The sequence below is a fragment of the Theropithecus gelada genome, chromosome 2, assembly GCF_003255815.1.
Source record: "Theropithecus gelada isolate Dixy chromosome 2, Tgel_1.0, whole genome shotgun sequence".
Lineage (NCBI taxonomy): Eukaryota > Metazoa > Chordata > Mammalia > Primates > Cercopithecidae > Theropithecus > Theropithecus gelada.
The window spans coordinates 57,072,661-57,090,336 of NC_037669.1; the positions used below are offsets into that span (position 1 = coordinate 57,072,661).

Here is a 17,676-nt window from a genome sequence, read left to right on the forward strand (position 1 = left end):
TAGGATGTTGAAAAGAAAGAATTTCTAGTGTCTCTAAGCACATTGCTTGAGCTGTGGGAGCTAAGGGACAGTAGGGAAGAGTTTGGTCAATGCCAAAGATGAGATGCAGGTATGAGTTTTATTAGTCACAGCAGAAAATAAGTCAAAGTTAGATCCACCATAGAACCTTTAAATACATTTTACTGTTTGGGGCCCAGTCCTGAGTATTAGGAACCAATGTTCGCCTCTGCAAATAGAGAATCTTCTGAGTTCCTGATGACCCAAGGTGCGATGAATTCATACTGAGGATACTTCCTGCAGTTGAGTTTTGAGAATCCCAAGTCTTAATCTCACTAATGACAACATGGTCAGCATATTTGTTTGCAAATAGAAAGGCACCATAATAGCTATATTTACTTATGTCCTTTGGATAAATTCTGCAGAAATAATGATCTCTTCACTAAATTGCCCCCACACTATTATTTGCTTAAGCTAATATTTCCTCTTCATTTTCCTCTTCCCTTCTGATGTTTTTGATAACTTGCTGAGAAACACCTGGAGTTATCAGGTCTCAACTTCAATTATGAAGAAAAAAAATTGCATGGACTTTGTGATAGTACTTTTTCTATGAGACAACATAGCATCTCTGGGTTTTTAATATGCCTTTCAGAAATGGATGTAGTTGTGAGCTAAAGCGTGTTACTTCAAAAAGTTGGGCTGTCCATATGGCCCTCTCACTTAGGACTTTATGAAATACACTGTATCTAAAAGGGGAAAAACAACTGAAAATATTTATTGCAGAAAATAAAAAAGTTAACCAAAGTATTTTATTGATACATTCTTGGACAATATCACAGAATTGAAAGAGAATGGAAAGAGGGAATTTTTCAGCAAGGGTTGGTTTTTTCCACTAAATTGGCACATAAGCAGCAAGATTAACGAAAATACTTATTACAAACAGTAAAAAACATACATGCTTTTTTCTAAAGTCCTTATCACACTGATCAGTCAAAGGGGGCATGAACAAAACCTCAAGACATGAAAAATCCATATTCTTTCCTTCAAACAGCTTAATAATTATTAAAATTATTGCAAAATATTCATATACCCTAATTAAAATAACAAAAGAGAACACAAATACAAATATTGAACATAATAAACATGTACTGTAAAATACATTACTGGCATGCATTCCAAAGATCAAGACCTCTATTCAGTTCAGCCAATAACTTCCTTTTATGTAACCTATCATGTACCAAAGATAGGTAGGGCATACTTTCTCAGCACAGTTTTTGGTCTTTAAACATCTTTTTTGTCTTTAAAAAAAACATGATGTGCAGTGGTACTATAATAATTATACAGTCATGTACAGATGTACTTTTTTAATCTGCCAAGATTGCTTTAAAATTTTAATCATTTTAAAATTTTTCCAAATATTCCACCGTCTGAGAGAATAGGGCTCTATCTATGAAAACAAGGCATTCGAAAACAAACAGTGAACCAAGGTACGACATCAGATGGCAAAGTGCAAAAGTCCTCACAAACTGTACAGAAAATTTCAAAACCTTGCAACCTAGAAGTACATACGTAATAAGACAGGTCAGCCCCAAAACGGTCCTGTGGCTCTCACGGTCCATTCTAAAGAGCCGGGGCGGGACTTGAGTTTCAACACTCCCTTTGGTAGGGAAGGTCCAAAATTGCAGCCGAGTTGGCAGTGCTGATGTCAGTGACTTATTAAGCCAAGATAAAGTAAGGATATTTCATAAAGCAGCTGTTTAGGTCACTTGGATCCTCTAACATTGGTCTCCCGGCCGGGGAAGCTCCTCCGGTGATGGGAAGCGGGTAGGACCAAAGAGTCCTGTGCCAGGTTGGGTGACAAAATAACTGAGGGTCTTCTTCCTCCATGGTTCCATGGAATGGAACAGGTTAGATAACCAGGTTATTATAACTGACATACTTCTTTTTTGCAGCAGGGCCTGAAAGAAAAATTAGAAAATGTGAGTTGCAGTAATAACCCTGTTTGCAAAGGTAGAAATAGAATTAGAACTTTTCACTTGAGGTACAGAGTCAAAGTGGGGTGATACAGCTCTGAAGAACACACACAGACAACTTTGGATTCCTCTGACTGTAAGGCTTTGGCCACCAAAATTTGTGGTTCCGAGTGATTCTCAAATCATCTGTGTTCTCTTCTCTGATATGTCTCCAGCTTCCCTCTTTATACTCTATTAATAAATTTATTGGTTAATAAATAAATGTGTTAGCAATGCTTATTAATAATAAACAAATGTTTATTAATAAACAATATGTATTAAACAATAACAATATGTGGCTTAAATGTTTAATAAATGTTTATTAATACATTTATTTGTTTATTTGTTGTTATGCTTTCTAATCAACCAACCCTTAAAGGGTTCACTCACATTGTGGTATATTTCTTTGTGTGCTCTTCTCACAGACCTTTTAATAATAACTGGCCTTTGCTTGGAAAAGGCCAAGTTGCTTGGGTCACTGAAATTAATTGAGGTTGAATGCAGATTAGGTCAGAGTGTCTTCTTCAGTGCTGATTCACACAATCAAATGACTACAGATTGACTTATAGAGTGTTAACAGTAAGTTGTAAATGGTCATTTGCAGAACTATTTCCATTAAGATGTAAAGCCCACTTAAACCTGTCAGGTGTCTGACACATACACACTCTACATTTGTTTTCCTTAAATGTAGAAATTATTTTTCTACTTGGTAGGGTAATTTCAGGACTCACCTTCACTCACTCACTCAGGCAGTAAATATGTATCTACCGTATTGCAGCCACAGGGCTAGGCACTGATGACCAGCCAATGAGCACAGCAGATTTCATGTCCTCATGCTGGAAATAAAGACACCAGGATCCCAGAGTGTGCCTTTGCTTTAGGTTCTGGTCCTCAATACCAAGTCATACAGTTGCAATGATGTGATACGTTCTGTATTCACTAAATCTTGGTAGTTTTGCATCAGTTTCTGTTGGGCACAAAGTAACTTTTGTGTAGCATTTACTGATGGCTTATTTTGCTTACTGTTTTTAAATTCTAAATAGAAGTGTTCACTCAAGACAGAAATTTAAAGAGCTCTTCAAGAACTCTTAAGTAGGGATGCATATACAATTTTGGAGGAACAGAGAAGTCATATTAACATACTAAGAGAGAGTTTGTCTTTAAACTTTGAATAATACAAGTAGTATGTTACAGGTGCTTGCATGATTATAGATATTACACAGAATACTGTACACTATACAACAAGCCTGGTCTTCTTTTCTGGATTAAAAATTGGGACTCTCTGACAAACTTTGACTTGAAGACTCATTTTTATTTGAAACTCATTTCCATATTAAACCATATTGCATTTATTAACTAAAATACAAAAAGATAAATAAGAATAGAATTTTATGAAATTCAGGGCCTCCTGGAAAATCTGGTGATGAGAATTGGGTCATGATATGTCCTCATTTGATGAACACATAGCCTCAATAATGCTCAAATCTTCCAAGAAGTTTCCCATTATCCCAGTGTTGTCTTCAACAATATTCTTGGTTTGGGTACAAGGAGGAAAACTTTCAAAAGATGTTTCTTGACTCTGAATCTTATTTTCAGTGTCATAACTAGAAGACCTCAGCTGACAGTTGCAAGCAGTAGTCACAGCATGCCTTGTCAAATGCCAACCACTAATTATCTTCAGGACAAAAGAAGGGGGGGAAAAAACCCCCGAAAACCCAGAAGCTGATCTGAATACCTGAGACCACCTTTATTGTGTGAATAATTAAGACTGTTTTCTGTAGCATAACACTCTAGTGAAAACAAAAGTGAATTTCCTTACATTGGTTACTATAAAACACTAATTTCTCAGGAAGAGTTTTTACCAAAAGAATAAGTAGGTTAGAACTATCAAGCTGAGCTAGGATTAAATTAAAATCATGATCAGGTTATGTTTAAAAAAATTGGATATAAAAATAAAGGCATTCCATTGATGCTTTGCTTGGATTATCTTCTTGTGTTCTGTGTAGCCTTGAGATGAGCACTGTTTATGATTGCCATTTTACATAGGAAGGGTCTGAGCCTCAGAGGAACAAGCATTCCAAAACTAGGCTGCCTGATGGTTGAATCTTTATTTCTGTCTTCATACTATAGGAGGAAGACAGTACTGCAGTTGGACTCACCTGATCTGGGTTCTAATTCGGCTGTGTCACTTACTTGAATGTGACCTTGCCCAGTGTCTTCATAATGAACTCCTTGTAGCCTTTGTAAAACTGGGAGAGGCCAGGTGCGGTGGCTCACGCCTGTAATCCCAGCACTTTGGGAGGCCGAGATGGGTGGATCACCTGAGGCCAGAAGTTCAAGACCAGCCTGGTCAACATGGTGAAACCTTGTCTCTACTAAATATACATAAAATTAACCAGGCGTGGTGGTAGACACCTGTAATCCCAGCTACTCGGGAGGCTGAAGCAGGAGAATCACTTGAACCCATGAGGCAGAGGTTGCAGTGAGCTGAGATTGAGCTCCAGCCTGCACAACAAGAGTGAAACTTTGTCTCAAAAAAAAAAAAAAAAAAAAAATTGGGGAGAATAATTGTTACCTGGTGTATACTGTTGATATCACCAATGTACACAATACCCCAGTTTCTCATCTGGGAATATAATGTATAAATGTATTTTTAAATTACAAAGTTCTATGCAAATGATAAGCCTCAGTACATGCTTTTTTTGCAGAATTGCTACGAACATTGCCCCAAAATTATAATGAAGTTTATGCAGGTCCTAGAAGGGCAATTTGTGTACTTTTCACAGCAATGTCCAGTGTATTATGTTTATTTTTAAACCATTCTAGTCCTGTGAGTAAATAAAATAAGTGCCTGTGGTGTCTGGTAATTCCATTTATTTGACTAGCAATGTAGTTTATGGTCAGGAAAGAAAATTACTGAGCTCAAAATAGTTGTGCAATGAAGCACTTGCTGAGGAAATATACTTTTTATTTTAAAATAGTATGTTTTTCTCTTATAAAGTTACAGATTTTAAAGAAGAATTATAGTATATGGCATTGTCCCGATTAACTTTTGGTTATATCTGCTTATCTACATAAGTAGTTCTCAAAACAAGGTATCTTGAAGAGCCAATATTTACAGTGAGGTAGTGTTAAGAATACTGGTTTGTGAAATGAATTACTAATATACCATTGCTACTTAAGAAAGGTGAGACATTCCAACTCATTCTTGATGTCTTGTCAAAATCTACACTCAATATGACATTAACTTTATTGAACTTCTTATTTTCTCTTTGCTTTCCTCTGAGTTTTTTTGTCTTACAAAAATTTCATTCCTTGAAGTGCATTCTATTGAACATGCATAACCCAGATTCAAGGAAGTGAAGAAAAAAATAGAAAAGAAAGCCTCATAGATATTATGTTGGGAAACACTGAATAAGTGATATTAAACAGTACTCTTTCCTGTTTCCACCCCATATTTAGTTTTTTTATATTTTAAGTAATAAGAAATATTGTAGGTCATTAACTATATACTATGTGTTCTCCTCAGCTCTTTTTGAAGAATGTGTGCATAGATGTGTATGTGAATAAGAACATGTATGAAGTGATTTAAACATCCAAAAAGGATAAAAACAAAATATAACAAAATATTATATAAGCCCTGAATATAACACATTAACATACTGACATCTTGATTTAGGTGCCCCTCCATCCGCTCATAGGAAATACGATGCAATCAAAGCCCTTGACACCCCACGTTCCTCCCCGTCCCCCATAGTATCTACTATACTGAACTTGGGATGTGTCCTATAGCTACTACAGTAGTTATCCATAAATTATAGATAGTATTGATTTCTGTGTTTTAAGTTGTGCAAATTATTCCATGCATATCCACTTGAAATCTGGTTTCATATAACATTGTGTTTTTAAGATTTACTTACATTGATTTAATAATCATAGTAACTATATAGCTTTCTATATATTAATGTTAGCATAACAGATTTTCTGTAACTCTTTTCCTATTGATAGACTCTACTTTGTAATGTTTTTGAAATAAGCAATGCTAGAGTGGATGATACCTGCAAAACAATATTTTTAACAGAGTTGAATGACAATGCTATAGGGCAGGATAAAATATTTGTCATGTATTTAACTGACAAAGGATTGATATCTAAAATTTTTAACTTATGCGAAGGAATAAATAAGAGACAATCTAATTTTTAAAAACATAGATTCAAGATAAATAGACAATTTGTAGATGAAGAAATATAAATAAAAAATGTTCAACCTCATCAACTAGAGAAATGCAAATTAAAACATTAATAAGATAGCATTTCATGCCTGTACCATTACAAAAGAAAAAGTGAGCTAATACCAAGCATTGGTGGGTGTGAAAAAATGAGAACTCTCAGACAACACTCAGGTATAAATATAAGTTGGTAAATTTATATGGGAGAGCCATTTGGAAATATCTAGAAAACCTAAAGCTATGCATGCCACTGAGTCAGCAATTTCACTTCTAGATCTAGACCTGAGACACTTTCACATGTGCACATACACATGCTTAGGATTTCAAAAGCCTTTAACATAACAATTTTCTCTGTGATTCTCCAAGAAAAAATTCTTTTATAGAAGCTAGGCACATAAAGGATCAAAGTGGGCCAGGTATAAGATATTCAGGAAAGATGCAGACTATAGTGAACTAGAAATCACCTGCCCCATCAAAAAGGCATAATTATGTGGGATGTTACCACAATAGGAAGATAGTACATTTTTTGAGGAGAAGCTTGACTGTATAATTTTATGTAAAAGTTCAATTTTTCACTCAGCCATCCAACAAATATTTATTGAGCAGGTATTATGTGTTGGGCTCTATTCGAAGCATTAGAAATACCTCAGTTTTTAATAAAAGTTTTAATATCATATTAAAACCATTTAGCAAGTCAAAAAAGAAATAGAGACCAGAGGCTAGACAACATTGCTAGGCTGCTTGTTTTCAACTCTGTGATCCTGTCTGCACTCAGTTCCTCAAATGTGCTTGATTATAAAGCACCCTCTCCTGCTCGCCTTTTTAGTGGATCATTTTGCATTCTATAAGAACATACTTTTGGAAATACATGGGGATACTTCTTAAACCTTAACCCTGTCTATCACTTCAGTCATTTGTAAACCTCACTCAACTTCTGAATATTGGTTTATTGCCTGATAGAACTTTGTTCAAACTAACTTTTCTATGAACTCATTCAAAGCACTGTCTGTGCCTCTTCCCTCACCAACTCTGCTAACTAACGCTTTCCTATCAAACGGGATTCATAGTTGTTATTTTCTTATAAATATTTCAACCGGGAGGGATTCTTTATATTATGGTTTGCAGTTTCTAAAACAAAAAAGAAATACTTTTTGGTCATTACTTCTGTAGTCAATGGCCTGTTTCCTGCCTGTTCATTTTGTTAGTAAATTGCCCTTAGCCCATCACTTAATAGCAAAAGAGTAGATGTTATCTTCACCATCTCAATTCTCATTTGAGATTTCAAAAAAGCTACTAAACTTCCTGTATTTTACAAAGAAGCATTTCATTTTATAATGATCTCCCTTAAATCCTTTTTTAAATTTACTACTCAGTGTAGCACATTACTCTACTTGAGAAGATACAAAGCTGAACAAGAATGAAGAACATGACTACCAAAAAATTGAGACATTCCCAGTTATACCAGTTCAACTCTGAACTATAAAACAATGGAGACTTTCTACATCTCCCAAGAGAAGGTGAGGCTATTGCTCATATGTTTGGTACCTGGATTTGTTGACACAAGAAACTTGTCAGGGATAAAAACATGATCAGTCAGAAAAATAACTCAGTATTTCAAATCACCATAATTTCCAATCCAGTGGCAAAAACTCCCAAATTTGGATTTCTGTTGATCTACTCAGCCATTCATCTAACAAAATATTATTTCACACATATTAAATACCAGGAACTTTAATACATGCTAACATTAAAAGCAGACATGGGAATCTGCAAGCTGTTTAACATTTACTCACTTCTCATTCATCGTATATTCAGATTATTTAACAAATATTTATATGAAGCTGCTATGTGTCATCAGCAAGGGATTGGCATATCCTTTTTTTTCTACTCAATGAGATAAAGATAAGTCATGAATTTATAAACTAAACTCACACTGAGAGGAATCCCCCCAAAGCAAATTGGCATGCCTCCCTAATGCTGAATAAGGGAGATAAGGTCAGTGGATGGCGAGGCAGCAAATCTGTTACCATATTTGGAGACAATAGTGATCCAGTTCAAAAGAATGGAGAAGCATCAGCCTAGATAACCTTAGAGAAAATGTGTGAAGTGTTTGCCCCATTTGTATCAGGGACAGAGAAATGAGTCAGATACAGTCTTTATTGTTATAGAACTTATATGATAATGCAAAAAACTATTACATATCTGTGATGAGTACTTAAAGATATTTTACAAAGACTAATTTTGTCTTGGAAGAGGATATACTGTGCTAAGCCCAGGAAGGCTTTTCAGTGGAAGGGGCATTGATTTGGACCATGCAATGTGAGACAATTTAAGAAGAGGGCAGGGCAATATAAAGGTACACTTCGTTTCCAAAGGCACGTGGAGAGGAGGGTCAGAGAGTGCTGGAAGTCAAGGTTGGAAAGGTACACAGGGCCACATAAATTACTTCAATATATAAAACTTCAATAAACCTGCAGATTGCCATAACAAATTCAGGGTACTGTCAGAGGCATCTGAACCAGAGCAACTCCACCTTGAATAGGGACTGGGTAAAATAAGGCCGAGACCTTCTGGGTTGCATTCCCAGGAGGTTAAGTTACTCTAATGATAGAGGCAGGAGGCCGAGAAATGCCTAGGCAGATAGGGAAAGGTTCCTGGAAAATCTGACCCGCCCCACAGGTGTTTACAACAGATGTTTCGTGCAGACAAGGGGGCAGTGGACTGGAGACCCACGTGCACTGGGGGAATGGGGTGGAGCCACCAGAAACAAATATCTTATTCAGGGGAAGAGCCTGGCCTTTTCAGCTCCTGTGTGGTGACCCTGGTATTCAGTTTGTGAGGTGGAAACCCACGTGCAGGACCCCTCTCTTTTTTGAGAGCTTTCCTTTCACTTAATAAATTCTGCCCTTCTCACCCTTCAGTGTGTTCATGTGCCTAATTCTTCCTGGTTGTGAGATAAGAACCTTAGCTGAACTAAGGAGCAAAAATCCTACATCACTAAGTCACAGGATGAGATAGGAGGTTGGCACAAGATACACATCATAAAGACCTTGCTGATAAAATAGCATACAGTAAGGCCAAATCCCACCAAAACAAAGACAGTGACGAAAGTGACCTCTGGTCATCCTCGCTGCTGCCCTCCCACCAGTTTACAAATGCCATGACAACATCAGGAGGTTACTCTATATGGTCTAAAAAGGGGAGGAATGAATAATCCACTCCTTGTTTAGCAGATAATCAAGAAATAACCATAAAAATGGGCAACCAGGCTGCTCTGCCTATGGAATAGCCATTCTTCATTTTACTTTCTTAGTAAACTTGCTTTCTCTTTGCACTGTGGACTCACCCTGAATTCTTTCTTGTGTGAAAGCCAAGAACCCTCTCTTGGGGTCTGGATCAGAGAGTACCAGTAACAGTCTGGTTCAGTACCAGTGCCAGAAACAGAAGAATGAACAAGGCAAAATTTCTGTGATTATTTAACTTTCTAATGGAGGTTCTCATAAAAAGCCGTTAATGCTAAAGCAGTGGTACTTGAGAAGCCACAGGGAAATATTAACGATTTTGAAGAGGATCTTCACACTTGCTTTTCTCTCTCTGTAATGTCCTTCTCTGCCCTTTTTCCTTAATTGGTTTCCTGTTCTTTGCTCTGGTTGGTTTTAGTTTCTACTCACTTGCTCCAAGTGGCCTTTCCTATCCCTCCAGACAAGTGAGATGTTCCTGCTCTACCCTCTCATGACCTCTCTACTATTCCTTCCTCATATACAACCAGGGTGAAGCACTAATTTCTCATATGTGTCTCCAACATTAGAACTTTAAGTATCAGGATGGTAGACACAGTGTTTTTCTAGTGCTTGGGAAATGTGCAATGTATAGTTGGTGCTCAATATTTTTGGGATGTGTTACCATGGAGGAGCCTTTTGTAACTGCCCTTCCTGCCCACTGCATAAAGAAAGACCACGGCATTGTAGTAGAGAAAGAGCTTAATACGGGAGGCTGAGGCAGGAGAATGGCATAAACTTGGAAGGCGGAGCTTGCAGTGAGCCGAGATCGCGCCACTGCACTCCAGCTTGGGCAACAAAGCGAGACTCCGTCTCAAAAAACAAACAAAAAAACCACACAAACAAACAAACAAACAAAAAAAAACGTAGGAGATGGAGTTTGCACTCATATCATCTCATGCAAAGCTCACAGGTTAGGGATTTTTCAGAGACAGTTTAAGGAAAGGGGTGGGAGTGGCAAGGTAATAGGTGCTTGCTGCTGATTGGTTGGGACAGATATGAACTAGTGGGCCAAAGCTGTCTTCCTGAGGACTAAATTGCTTCTGGGTGGGGCCACAGGAGTCGGGGGCTGGCGATTGAGGGGGAGCCATGAGTGTCAGACATGCAAAACAAACAGATATCTCAAAAGGCCAGTCTACAATCGTGATGTTATTTGCAGATGTAATTGGGGGAAGTTGCATGTCTTAGAACCTCTGGAATAATGATTGACAATCATGCATGTCTGAGCCTTAGCAGGACTCAGCCTCCTCTCCCTCTCCTCCTCCTAGCCTGGTGGTCTCCCTTTAGCGTTACAAAAGTGGTTGAGTTTTGGGCAAGGCCTATTATCATTTAAATTGTAGCCTAAATGTCTTCCAAAGTTAGCTTGGCCCAATAGCCCAGCAATAATTAAGGCAAAGGCCAGATGGGGTTGAGTTAGCTCGCTTACTGTTAGAATTTTCTCACTGATATAACTTTTGCAAATGCAGTTTCACTTTGCTCTCTGAAGTCATTGTCAGCTCTAGGAGGGTCTTAGAGATGAATAGAACAAAAAAATATATATGGGAACTTCATGAGCTTTGCCATCCTTTTTTTCCATCCCTTTTCTCAGTATTCTCCTATGGGTTTTTGTATTCAAAGCTAACCATTATTATAACTCCTCAGATTTCCTTTGGAACTTTTAAACCACAGTATTCTTTTTTTTTCCCCCCTTCTGTTTGCATCTAAACATGGCCAAAATAGCCTGGCTAAATTGAGAAATCAATTTTCAGTTCTGTCATGAAAAGGGTACATGAACATTCTAGTGTTTCCTTAAAAACAAAAAAACAAAACAAAACAAAAAAAACTAATTTGTACTTTAAGATGTAAAGCATCAAACAGAGGTTTACATCGTTCTTAAATGGCATATTTGAAACAAATGGACAAAGTCTCTGTCTTAAAACATCTTTAAGCTTGGCTAAGTTAAAATCTAGGTAATTTGCTGCTGTATATGTTTTATTTTGGAAAAAAATAGATATGCATTAAATTACCACATCAGATTTCTACTTTTTCTTATGCACTTTGGGCATTGAAAAGCTTTTGTGCATTTTACAATTTCAATATATTATAGATGCGAGCAATCTGGAGCATATTATGAATGCAGTGCAATCATACATCAAAGATCGAAGCTGTGAACCAAAGTCGGTCTTAAGGCTAATGTTACAAATAAGGCAATAGTGACAAAATAGCAGCAGAGTAGTACTTAGTGTTCCTGGATGAAAAGCTCCTGCTGAAATCCAGGTCTTGCTATTTTTGGATGGGGCATTCATAGTCTCTTCATTCATTCCTTAATACATTTATTGAACTTTTACTAAGAGCTCACAGTGTACTAGTATAGCCTGGCTATAAACTAGTGGCACAGAGGTAAGGGAAAATAGTCTGTATCCTTGAACAGTTTCTGGTTCAGTACAATTCAACATGTATCTGTTGAGCACCTACTATTTGTCAGATACTGTTTTAGGCAATAGGGATGTAGCCATGTTACTGGGCAGGTTCAGTCCCTGCTTTCATGGAGCTTAAATTCAACTTGGAAAGACAGATCTTAAACAAACAAACAAACAACAACAACAACAAAAAAAAAACAGGCCAGGTGCAGTGGCTCACGCCTGTAATCCCAGCACTTTGGGAGGCCAAGGTGGTTGGATCACAAAGTCAACAGATCGAAACCACCCTGTCCAATATGGTGAAACCCCATCTCTACTAAAAATACAAAAATTAGCCAGGTGTGGTGGTGGGCACCTGTGATCCCAGCTATTCAGGGGGCCAAGGCAGGAGAATTGCTTGAACCTGGGAGGTGGAGGTTGCAGTGAGCTGAGATCGTGCCACTGCACTCTAGCCTGGGTGACAGAGCAAGACTTCATCTAAAAAGAAAAAATGCCAAAAAAACAAAAAATCAGTCAGGTGTGGTGGCATGCACCTGTAGTCCCAGCTACTCAGGAGGCTGAGGCAGGAGAATCCCTTGAATCTAGGAGGTGGAGGTTGCAGTGAGCTGAGATTGCTCCATTGCACTCCAGCTTGGCAACAGAGCGAGACTCCGTCTCAAAAACAACAACAAAAAAAACAAAAGTAGATGCAGCCAATTCTCTTTATTCACGGCACTGATATTCTATAAAGTCACCACAAACATTGAATTACTGAATACTGAACCACTGCTTCTAGAGCAAAATACGGCATTAGTTACCTATACCCCTCCAGTCGCAACATAACCTTATTTTATGTATATGTTCGGTTAAAAACACTTTATTATTACATATTGTTGACTCATTAATATTGAAATCAGAGCTGACGAATGCCTATAAAAAGTTTCTCTAACACAGGTACTTTCTCCTGAAGGCATGACACATCATAACCTTCTTGCACTTAGGAATATGACACAGCACTTTAGTATTTGTACGGGAGTTATTTTAAACTGCAAAACCACCAACCAAAATCACAGGTGTTAAATAGACTAAGAAAAGGACACTTGTTCAAATATGAGAGCTGAAACCAGAAGGTAGGGCATCATCCTTTTTGACCTCAACTGCAAATGTGTGCATTGGGTGTTTCAAATAGTTGGTGCACTGCACATTCCTGTGAATGACTGTGAAAATGCTGTAAGTATTGAGGTTGACGTTACCAATCAATTTCAGCGTGTAGGTGAATTTGCAAATATAAAACTTACTAATACTGAGAATCAACTGCATTATAATGTCATAGAATCCCCAAAACTATGAAAAAAACAGCCCGAGGGCATTATGCTGAGGTTGCTGTCCAAGGCACAGAGAGGATGACTCTTTCTTACTTATCTCCATAGGTAGGAGGTGCCAATTACAAGAAAGAAGACCAGCTAGGAATGGGTGGAATAATTAGGACTACATGTTAAGTGAAATTCCAAGTCAGTACTACAGTGGGGTTCTAAATAACAAGCATATAGAGATGCCGCTGCTTTCAGCAACACCATGTGATGTGGCAGGCCAGTTCTTCCTAACAGTCACACAGACAGGCCTCCATAGCACTCCGGTTATACAGGCAAACTTCCACAGCACCTGCCTTCACACTAAGTTAATAATTAAACCTAGGGAAATCGATGCCGGGGCACCAAAGCCAGAAATGAAACATGTTTGGTAAGAGCCTTGCTCAGGCTTCTCCTGAGACCTGGGGTAAGTCAAGATAATAAAGATAGTCCTATGCTCCTTGTACCAGGACCCATCTTGGGTTGAATACATTTCTGGGGTGCTTGAAGTAACTTTCCAGACCCAAGTTGTAGGTAACATAAGATAGAAGTAATCACTCCATTACCAGGGCCCTCATAGGTTAAGTAGATTTAGGGGATAATTCTGGCCTCTGACCTTTTAGTTACAACAAAATTAATCAGGCATAGACAACGGCGAGTACGATACTGCACATAGGCATATAGTTTGAAACATATATAAGCACTGGAAACACTTTACAATTGTGAGTTGGTCTGGTGAATTATCTCTGGCCTTCTCTCTGAACCTGGTTACAGACATAAACTCTCTTCTTTCCCAGTTTGTCTGCATCTTGTTATTGGGCCACAAGAACACATAGCCAGACCCGGTTTGGTCTGGGAACAATGTCCTTTTATGAAAGCATCCTTGAGGCTGGAGCTACTTTTTCTTTTCTTTGTTTTCAATGTGAGAAGGGCATGTGTGTGCCATCACAGTCAAGTCCTGTTAAGTTCAGTGGCTTCTTGTTTTGACTGCAGATCTCAGAGGACCAAGAGGGCTCAAAGGAGAGGAAACCAGAAAGCTTCCTGGCTAGGAAAACAGAAGAGATGAAGGGAACCTTAACTATTTTTCCTTTCTTGAAATCCAACTAGGCTTAACCTGACAGGCAAAAGACAGAACCTCAGAGTTGCAGCTCTGTCTAGGATTAAAGATGGCTGGAATGTCGCCAGATTGTGTATTTTGGGATCCTGGCCATGGGAGATGGAAAGGTTGGGACCTAGGACAGATATAAGTCAGACAAAGCTCAACCAATATAAAACAAATATCTACTAAGTTTTAAGTACAGGTTGCTGGGGATACAGAGGGAGTAAGATGTCTCTGTCCTCAAAGATTTAACAGACCAGAAGCCTGTGTGGTTAAACTGGGTTGGCACAGACTGTGAAGTTTGAGAATGTAAGTCACCTCTCATACATAGGCTTCTCCTGTGTATGAAACTGACCAGCTCACACTCAGACTGGAATACAATGTGTCAGTCTCAACACTAGAACTCTGGAGTTACAGTTCCTTTTGTGTTCTGCTTACATTTCATATATATTTGTTAATTTATTTAATAGCTACTCCTCTGAGTCAAAGAAACTAAAATTAAAACAACAGTGAATTTCAGGGTGTCTTATTGTTTTTTGTTTTAATGTGAACAAGAATCATTTTTAAAAATTTAAATAGTCTATGATTTAGTACAAGCAACATGCATTTGAAAAAAAGTATTAAGAATGTTAAAAAAGGACCCTGTTATCTGCATTAAGATGTTCATGATGATGTACAATATAATTTGCAATTTTAAATAACCCAAATGCCTAACATTAGAGGGTGATTAAATTCTAATACATTCTTTTGATGGAGCATTTTAAACCTGCCAAAGGTGATAATGATGATTAAGACTATGGAGCAACATGGACAATGCTTATGCTATATTGTTAATAATATTTAATACAAAAGGACAGGTTTGAAAATTGCAAGTATTCTGTAATTAAATCTGCATGAAAAATATTAAAGAAAATAAAACAAATTTTTAAAAGCCATAAGAAAATGGGTGACCTTTTCAAATATTTCAACACTGTAAAAGACAAAATAAAACGTTGTGAGACTGTTTTAGATTACAGGAGACTGAAGAAACAAAAAGATTAAAAATGCCTGATCCTTGATTACAACACAGATTTTTTTTAAAGGAAACAGCCATATTGGGAAAATAATATATTGACTTTATAGCAAAAATAATACATCAATATTAAATTTATTAGATGAGAAATGGTATTGAGGTTTTGTAGGACAACGTTATTCCTAGGAGGTACATGCTGAAGTATTCAGGAGTGTTAGAGTCATGATGTCTGCAACTTGCTTATAAACAGCTATATGGGGAAAACCTGTGTGTGTGTGTGTATCTATAGATATATATATATAGAGAGAGATAAATATATACACACACATATATATCTATATATCACACATATATATATCTATAGAGAGAGAGAGAGAGGAGAAAATGAATATGGCAAAATGTTAGTGAATGGTGATTACATATTGTTCCTCATTTCAATGTATTTGTAAGTTTTAAACTTCTCAAAATAAAATGTAGGGAGAAATGACTTATAAAGCTCTATTAGGGTAGTTGAATTATACTTTTTTTACATTTTACTTTGTACATTTTACTTTTTAAACTACATTTTCTATAATGCTATATTTTTATATTGAAAGTAAATTAGTTTTTTTTTTTAAATGACAAGATATAGGTAGATGACAGTGACCATCTCCGAGGCCTGAATAGCCACATCCCTTTTCTTCTTTTTCTAGGGTTTCTTTAGAATGAAGGGAATGTCTTGTTCTACAAATTTTGTCCTATGGGCTCCTGCAAAGTAATCTCTGAAGAGGCCTCTAAGGGGTGACTCTCCTACACAATCTAATCCCCCCATTTTGTCTTCTGTCACTGTTTTTGTTAGATTGACCAATAATTTAAAACCACTGTTATAAATTCTGACTCATTATTAATTATAAAATGACACTTTCTTCCAGGCTTTTGGGAAAATAGCTCTAAGAATTTTGTCTAGTCTTCATTTTTATCCCCCCATACAACGTGTACCTACCTTATGTAATAAATGGCCTCCTAAAATATTTTCTGAGGCATTCATATGTTGAATACACTTATGAGAGACTTCTCCCCCTAACGTCAGAGTGGAATTTTGTTTTTCCAATAAAGTATCTCTATTTAGCTGTTTTATAACTTTAGCTTTTAAACTATGTAAATCATGATGTCATATCCCAGAAGGAGAAAGTGCTGGAATGGATTGGTAATGTCTGTTGAAAGTAGGAATTGGACAGCACTAGCCAGGTAATGGACTAATCTGGACTAAGTCATGTATCTCTCAGTACACTGGAACTTGTTGGCTTGGCTTATCCTCAGAAGAAACCCTGGTGGGCACACCTTTCTACAGAGGGTTGGCTTCCTTCCCACAGAGGAGTATCATTGAGATGCAGTGATAAGTAGAAGTGAAAATGTAAACACCGTGCCCTGGGTCAGAAGGATAATCAATACCTATGACCTTTCCTGGCTCTTCCAAGCCAAGGCCTTTACTTCTGTGTGTGTGTGTGTGTGTGTGCCTGTGTGATGTCTCAGGAGTTGATTTATTTAAAGGATGGAGAAAATATAGAAATGGAAGGAAGAAGTGGGAGAGAATTCTGAGTCTGGCCCCAGGGTTCATACAGACAAAGTTACTTCTACATAAAACCCAGGCCAAAAGTATCCACAAGAGAGGAAAAGAGGCTGTGGAGGCAGTGATACCCTCTAACTATCTGTTCTAGAATGTTCTTCCCCAAGATATCCCCAAAGATGGCTGTTTCTCTTTCTTCAGGATTAAATTTCTCCTCCTTGGAGAGGCCCTCCTTTATACCCTCCGTAAAACAGCACTTGCCAACCCCCAATTGCTCCCTAGTTAACTACAGCTTATTTTTCATCACATCACTATCACTCTCTGAAGTGTTCTAATTTGTTTATATTTCAATGTATTTTCTTGTCTGCCCTCTGGAATGTAAACTGCTCATGTCTTGTCTTGATGAAAATTATATCCACAGGAGTTAGAACTGTGGGTTATTGCCTGAAGCTAGGAGTTTGAGAATAGCCTGGGCACTAAAGACCCCATCTCTGTAATAATAATAATAATAATAATAATAACAACAACAACAACAAACAAAAAACAACAGCTGGACATGGTGTCAAGTGCCTGTGGTCCCAGCTACTTGGGGAGGATGAGGCAGGAGGATCGAGTGAGCTCAAGAATTCAAGGCTGCCGTGAGTGAGCTTTGATTGTGCCACTGCGCTCTAGCCTGGCGACAGAGTGAGACCCTGTCTCTAAAGAAACAAAAAGACAAAAATAATGGAATGCATAAAAGGTGAGAGATCCTTGGTTTGGGATTAGTAGGAAATAATG

General features: G+C 37.6%; 1 protein-coding gene across 2 annotated transcripts in view; it reads right to left on the reverse strand.

Annotated features, from left to right (window-relative positions):
- Positions 1–791: 791 nt before the first annotated feature.
- Positions 792–17,676, reverse strand: part of GRM7 (glutamate metabotropic receptor 7) — an 889,769-nt gene continuing 872,884 nt past the window's right edge. For both annotated transcript variants that reach the window (XM_025375788.1, XM_025375787.1), the window contains one exon: positions 792–1,955. In XM_025375788.1, coding sequence (XP_025231573.1) covers positions 1,906–1,955 — 50 coding nt within the window. In that variant the 3' untranslated portion in view covers positions 792–1,905. The remainder of the gene's footprint in view (positions 1,956–17,676) is intronic.